This window comes from Phaethon aethereus, assembly GCF_964289735.1.
Source record: "Phaethon aethereus genome assembly, chromosome: 14".
NCBI lineage: Eukaryota > Metazoa > Chordata > Aves > Phaethontiformes > Phaethontidae > Phaethon > Phaethon aethereus.
The window spans coordinates 13429238-13436553 of record NC_138590.1 but is presented as its reverse complement, the minus strand read 5'-3'; the positions used below and the strand labels follow the sequence as shown (position 1 = coordinate 13436553).

At 43.4% G+C, this 7316-nt stretch overlaps 1 protein-coding gene across 2 annotated transcripts; it reads left to right on the top strand.

The window, feature by feature from the left end:
• Positions 1-1449: 1449 nt before the first annotated feature.
• CNOT8 (CCR4-NOT transcription complex subunit 8) lies at positions 1450-7316 on the top strand (the record flags this gene model as incomplete). Of its 2 annotated transcripts, XM_082006273.1 has the most annotated exons (6): positions 1450-1566; positions 3161-3354; positions 4825-4986; positions 5798-5942; positions 6613-6723; positions 7026-7316. In XM_082006273.1, the coding sequence occupies 6 exons, from the start codon at positions 1450-1452 to the stop codon at positions 7173-7175; spliced, it is 879 nt and encodes a 292-aa protein (XP_081862399.1). In that variant the 3' UTR covers positions 7176-7316. The 2 variants fall into 2 exon arrangements, with proteins under 2 accessions (XP_081862399.1, XP_081862400.1); XM_082006274.1 differs by lacking the exon at positions 4825-4986.

Below are 7316 nucleotides of genomic sequence, written 5' to 3'. Positions count from 1 at the left end.
CACGCCCGCAGGCTTTGGACTCGCCCGCCGCTCCCAGAGTAGGGAGCCTGGGCGAGTCCATTAGCCGCACTGGGGGGCAGTGGGAAGGAAGGAGAGAGACGAGTCATCACAAGGCCACCGGCTCTTGCGCAGGCGCACTCCGGGCAGAACCTCGCGTGGCGTTCCGCCTTTCCCCTCCCTTCCGCGGGGGCGCGCGCGGCCGCGAGACAGGCGCGCGCAGCAACGTATCCCGCCGCGCGCCCCTGCGGCTTTGCCATATCTCTCGCGAGAGCAAAGCGGAAACCCGGAAGTCCCGCCCTGCCCGGAGGCCGCATCGCGCCTGCGCGGAGGCGAGCGGCCCGGACCCGGCTTCCGGGCAGGTAGCGTTGGGGGCAGGGAAGGTGATGGGGAGCGCCGGAGCAGACGAGTCGCGGGGGGGAGTTAGGGCTAGAGCGGCCGGGCGGCCTGGCTCCCGGAGCGCGAGCGGCGGGGCCCAGCGGTGCGCGAGCAGGTGCGGGCGGGGCGTCCCCGGGCGCTGTGCGGGACCCCCCGACTGAGGGGACGGCGAGGGAGGGGTGGCCCTCCCGCTTCCCGACCGGCCCGAGCCACGCCCGGGAGGCCCCGGTCCTGCGCGCGGCTGGCGGCGGCGGCGGCGGGACGGGCCGCGGGGCGAGCCTGGCCCTGAGGCGGCGAGGCCTTTGGCGGTGGGCTGAGGGCGGGGGGACGCCCCCCGTGGCGGGGTGGGCTGTGGCGGTGGGCTTAAGTTCCGCCGACCGCCACAGGCAGCCCCAGGTAACCGGGCGCGCAGGGCCCGGCTGTGGTTGGAGCGCTTGAGCCCCGCTTGCCGAAATCCGGGCTTGTTCTGCTCGTGTTTTTGCAAGAAATGGTTAAGCAACCGGTGATTTATGCCAGGTGTAGCACTGCTGGAACTGCTGGTAGTGTAAGGTGAAATACCTTTCTTCAGTGGTTCTTGAATTACATCAGAGAATCTCAGGTCTATAAAGTAGCCTGTGAAGCATTCCATTACTGTTTTTGAAAGCTGTTGCAATAGCTGAAGAGTATTAAATGTGGGGATTCCCTGCTTATGCATCTTATGCACAAAGTTTCAGAACTTATGCCAGAAGAAGGACAGGGAGAACAACTCTTGTTGTAAATAACTGGACTGGTAATTGTGCATCCACTTTTATAACCTGAACAGATGCTCTAAATTTTCTTCTAATTCAGCATGTTTACAGGAAATGATAAAAGCAAGAAAAAAAATTGGTGTAAAGTTTAAATGGGCTATTTGACTCTGCAAAAGAAGTGTGACTGACTCGAACAGAGCTTTCATTCTTGTACGTAGCTCTTTCTTCATATGAAGCATTATTTATTTATCTGTTTAATGCAGCACACTGATAAGATTGCACAGCTCGCAATTCTACACTGCCACCTGAATTCAACATCAGCTGTCTTTACTCTGGTCCCTGCAAGATGCCAGCAGCCCTTGCAGAGAACAGCCAGGTTATCTGTGAAGTATGGGCGAACAATCTGGAAGAAGAGATGAGAAAAATTCGAGAGATTGTTCTAAGTTACAGTTACATTGCCATGGTAAATATTTTATACTAGAACTAATTGCCTTAGTCAAGGGATTTTTTTGGGTAGGGGAATAAGTTGACTGTTGAGCAAGAAATTATTTCCCTCATCCCCATTCAAACTGAGCTAGAAGTTAACTGTTGAAAAATCAGAAAGTTGTTCAGTAGAAGCTTTCCAGAAGCTAATATAAGTAGTGTTGAGTATGGATTGAGTGAAAGATGGGGAAGAGAGAGACCACCTTAAAAACCTCGATGCATTTAATATTTACTAATTCAGTATATATTAGTTTGTGCAACAGAAGGTCAGGTGTACAACTGGGTTTAAATCTTTAGATTCTCACCAGCATTTTTGTCTTTTGAATGTCTTAATTTGGTTACGGAAGATGTGTGATGGTGTAGGACAAAAGGCCTGCAAGTGACAACTAGTCAGCTGGGCTGCCTCCTTTTTAACGGGGCCAGACATTCGTTCTTATTCTGGCTGTAGGTATGACAGCGTGTTCAGAAAGCTTTGTTTAAGACAACCAGACTCTTCCCCAGGTGGGAGGAATCTCTTCCTGCTCTTACAAGTCTGTATCTGCTCAGCAGGAGCCAGTTAGTTACATAAATGACTGTTTTTAGTTACAATACTGTAAGTTATGCCAACTTTGCTTAGGGAGGCTAAACCTGAAGATACGAAAAGGCCTTAATAACAGCATGGCATAAAAACACATGCCCCTGCAGAGTGTAGCAGTTCAGTGTAGAACAGAGTTGTGTAAGTGAATATGATTTTTTTGTTGCCATATGTCAATGGGAAATGAGCTTTCTTGCTTCTATTTGATCTAACTGAAAGTGTGCTTATGACCTGTTTTAATGGCTGTGCTATGAGAGTGGACACAAAAAGATCTTGGGCAAGGGAGAAATTTTGTCAGACACACAGCACTGGATTCTTCATGAAAGTTTTTGCATATGCTCTAGTCAGTAGAAGTTATGTGACCTAATCTGAGAGTAAAAATAGTATGGAAGTTTGAGTTTCAGCAAAGGTAGCACACAATCACTGGCCAAGTAAAAATTTTTTTTTTTTATCTAATAGATGGTTGCTCTGTTGTTAAGGTCTGTTTTAATTGGCAGTAGTTTTCATAAATGTAGGCATTGCTGTTCCTCAAAAATGGTGAAGGTTATTGCTGTCTGGACTATCAAATGAAGATGGTCAGAGTGCTAAATTTAACTTGTATTTAGAACATGAAAGAACACTGAATAAATTAAGAAGTCCATTTTAGTAGATTTACGGAAAATGAGAGAGTCCTTTGCGAGAGAGGGACGTTTGGATTATACAATGGTGCATATTGGATGACCCTATAGTGTTTTTGTTGTGGAACAGAACAAAACTGCGAGAAGGGATACCTGTAATAAATAAATGTATGAATGCAATAGTTAACAAATTGTGTAGGGTTCTCTAGTGTTTGACTTGTAGCACTTTAAAAGCTGTGTGAATATGGAAAAGGAGGGAACAAAGTGATTTTTACAGAAGCATTCACAGAATGCAGTGCTGAGACCTGCAAGTGTGGAACTGAATAGACTCCTAATAATGACTCCTAATATTGGTGAAATAAGATTTTTCCCTTCTCTCCTAGGACACTGAGTTTCCTGGAGTTGTTGTAAGGCCAATTGGTGAATTCCGCAGTTCCATAGACTATCAATATCAGCTCCTTCGGTGTAATGTTGACCTTCTGAAAATTATCCAGCTGGGCCTGACTTTCACAAATGAAAAAGGAGAATATCCTTCTGGCATCAACACCTGGCAGTTTAACTTTAAATTCAACCTTACGTGAGTCTTTTGGCCTAGGGAATAATCGCGTATTCTCTTCTGCTGAAGGGATGCTTTCCTTTGGCAAATGCAGGTGTCTGTATAATTCATCATTGCTGGCTGGTTCTGAGCAATAAAAATTCAGATTCTAACACAGATTATGTGAGAACCTATTTTGGGATGACAGGAGTTTGCAATATTTCCGGAAGTCAAAGCCATGCTAAAAGCCTATCCTTAATACCCTTTCTCTTGATAAATAGCCTATCCCCAGTAATTTTATGTGCCTTAAACTTTTTTTCCTGGAACAATGTTACCATCTGAATCTTTATAATTTTTTTTATATATGTATAAAAATCCATCTCTTTCTGCTAAAACTAAGTGGAGGTACTGTTTTCAGCAAAAAAAGGAAAATACGTCGTTACAGATCCATGCTAAAATATAAACTGGGGTCTAAAAAACTGTTGGTGTAATTGTCACACCCGTTCAGGAGAATGAATCATGTTAAATGGAGTGTGGCAGTTGTTCTTGTCTCCATACTGCAATATCCTGGGTTACAGTTGAAACAAGCTTCAGTATCCCTTCCCCTGTAATTGTAATGACAAACGGAGCATAATTACCACTACAGATGCCTGGAAATAGAGAGAGGGTTTATCTGGCAAAAACATGCATTTGTAGGAAATCCGTCAGTATCTTTATGGAACTGTCATTGGAAAACATTACAAAAATTCATAGCTAGTATGTGCAGATCATACAGTTCTTGAACCCAAAAGTTGCATTATTTACTTCCACAAATTTGTGAGCCTTTTAAAAGTATTGAAATCAGTCTGAAGTGGTTTTCTTAGTATGATCACTTCATTTGACTCAATTATCATATTTGGCATGAATTTTGCTCTGTGTGTTGTCATGTCCTTCCCTCCCTTCCCACCCTCAAATGAAACAAACTTATGACAGAAATCAGGTTCCTGCTCAGCTTTCCACCAAGCATATTGTCACACATCCATGTCCTCTTCCTTAGTCAAGTATTATGCAATTTTGTTTACTCCCAGAGATGGAACTTGAGATGATGATATGGTGGTGGTATGTGCTGTGAAGTGAAAAAGAAAAATGTAGACAGGAATGATGCTCAGTGCTTTAGAGTTGCATGTCTTCCTATTTGGGAGAACTCTCCTTTTTGCTGTGCTCTCATGTGTGGTGCTTGCATTCCCCTTGCAGAAGTGATGCTTTTCAAAATGTCATTCAGGTCTATGGAGATGGAATCTTTGGAATTTGTACTAGCAACAGAATTATTAACTAGCAGAATAGCTTGTTATGGATGTAACGGCTGCGGTAGTGGTATTAAAACTGATTCAGTCTGAATTTTCTAGAGATACAAATGTGGAACCCAGAGATAGCCTGGTCACTCAATTTTTTGAAATACAGTGTGGGGAGACTTTTCCTAAAATGAGCCTGACTTGGCAGCACTTCGAACGCAAAGCTGATTTTCTCCTTCAGGGAGGACATGTACTCTCAGGATTCCATAGACCTCCTTGCCAGCTCTGGACTGCAGTTCCAGAAGCATGAAGAAGAAGGGATCGATACCCTGCATTTTGCGGAGTTGCTTATGACATCTGGGGTTGTCCTTAGTGACAGTGTGAAATGGCTGTCCTTCCACAGGTAGGTCTGAGATGGTCACTGACGCTGTGAAGTGAGAAATCTCTTTTTCATTGAAATACTGATGCTTTTGTCCACGGAGAATAACACAGATTTTAAGGAGAAGAATTAGCAGCTCTTAAAATAAGTTTAAAGATACAAAGGCTAAGTTTAAGAAGTAAGGACACTTGGCGTTTCATTTTGTACTAGCACTTACTGTGGTCTGAATTTTGTGTATGCGTTGCTTGCAAATCCTTTCGCTGTTATAATCTTCCTCTATCAAAGAAATTACTAAAAAGTTGAATTGAGATTTCTACACTTAGTAGCTTGTGTGCATTGTAAAGTAAGGTTTTTGTTTCTTCCTTATAATGTTGGTGGTGTTCTCAACGTCCATCTTGTGTTTACCTAGAGGAAGAAATCTGTGTAGTCAAGATGTCTGTCTTGTAGCATTTCAAGCAACTTGATTACAAAGCCTCTGGTCCTTGATATCATCACAAGTGGAAGGACTTGAGGCAGGAGGAGGAGGTGGTGGCAACAGATATGTACAGGGTTTCCTGCTTTTCTGTATTGCCCATAGCCACAGAAACTTGCTGTGCTGCGAAGAAAAGTATGTTCTTCCCAGCGGCTTAGCTGGAGGCACCCAGGGAGTGTTCAAAAGTCCTACACTAACATCAGGATGAATTCTGTCTCTGATCGAGAGTGGTTTTATGAATGTCAGAAAATGTTAAGGCTTGAAAGCTACAGCATGTAAAACTCTTGTGGAAAATGAGATATTGGTACCAGTGAAGTATAGGTGTTGGCTGCTTATGTGGTTTCTGTATGGTTTTATTTTCAGTGGTTATGACTTTGGCTACATGGTGAAGTTGTTGACAGATTCCAGGTTACCAGAAGAAGAACATGAATTTTTCCATATCTTGAACCTTTTCTTCCCATCTATCTATGATGTAAAATACTTAATGAAGAGCTGCAAAAACCTCAAGGTACTTTTATCTCCCCAGCAAGCAATGGATGGGTACCAACACTGTAAATGTACAGTAAGCCAAGTGACAGAACTGCTGCATATATCAAGTCTTAAAATTGGAATGTGTATAGAAGCTGGTAGTCACTCATAAGCACCTATGACTAAGTTTGTATCTAATAGATACTGCCTCCCTGGTTTCAGACTTATCAATATGTATATTATACAGGGGATGTTCCCATCACCTTCCGGTTTGTGTATCAGTGATTTCAGAGGCTAATTATAATTCAGCATGCTTATCTTCCCTATGCAAGGTGGGGTGTTTCTTTGTACATGAACTACTACATGACTTGATTAACTGGAAGACACTCAGAGGGTTAAAAGTAATTTATCTACTGAATCACAGTCTTGTTTAAGGAAAGGGAGGGAAAGGTCCAGCATTTGTAACCTATGAATGTACCCACAGTCATCTCAAGTATCTGCAGCAGGAAAGCAAGGTACCTAAATTTGAGTATTTATGTGATCTTGAGCAGTATTTACCACTATGTTTCACTCACAGCTGGTGTGCGTGTACTGCTGGAATTTGAATTGATTTATCGTAGCCTGTGTTTGCCCTCATGTTTTGGAGAAGTGTGGCAGTTTTGGTAAAAGATGGATCTTCCAAAATAAAATCTGTTCTCTTCTCATTGCAGGGTGGCCTTCAAGAAGTGGCAGATCAGCTGGATTTGCAGCGAATTGGACGACAACACCAGGCAGGATCGGACTCTCTTCTCACGGGAATGGCATTCTTCAGAATGAAAGAGGTACTGCAGTATTCTTCTTTATGGTTCTTTCTCCAGTTCCCATCCATAAATGTCAACATGCACAATGTGTTTTTTGGGGCTTTTTTTGAGCCTTGTGGCCATCACACTTCAAACTTGATAGAAATTGTTGATATTGGCACAGACTTCTGTTTACTCTTCTTTCATGTGCTTATTTTAATTTGCATGCTGCATCGTAGAGGTGGCTGTCTTCAAATGAGTTGTTTAATTAACATTGAGTGCTTTCTGATTTAGAGGCACAGTTATACAGTACCTGTTTCTTCCCTTTTTTTTTTTATCTGCAGTTGTTTTTTGAGGATACAATTGATGATGCAAAGTATTGTGGGCGCCTGTATGGCCTTGGCACAGGAGTGGCTCAGAAACAAAATGAAGATGTGGACTCAGCCCAAGAGAAAATGAGCATTTTGGCTATTATCAACAACATGCAGCCGTGATAAGCGGCACTCCTCAGCAGAACATGGTTACCATATTGGCAGCTGCTGTCCTCAACCATTTTCCCTAATAGTATCTCAAACAAAAGGCATCTACAGTATACAGCCTGCAGAAGGCCTGCAGTTTTGCTGAAGAACTGCATC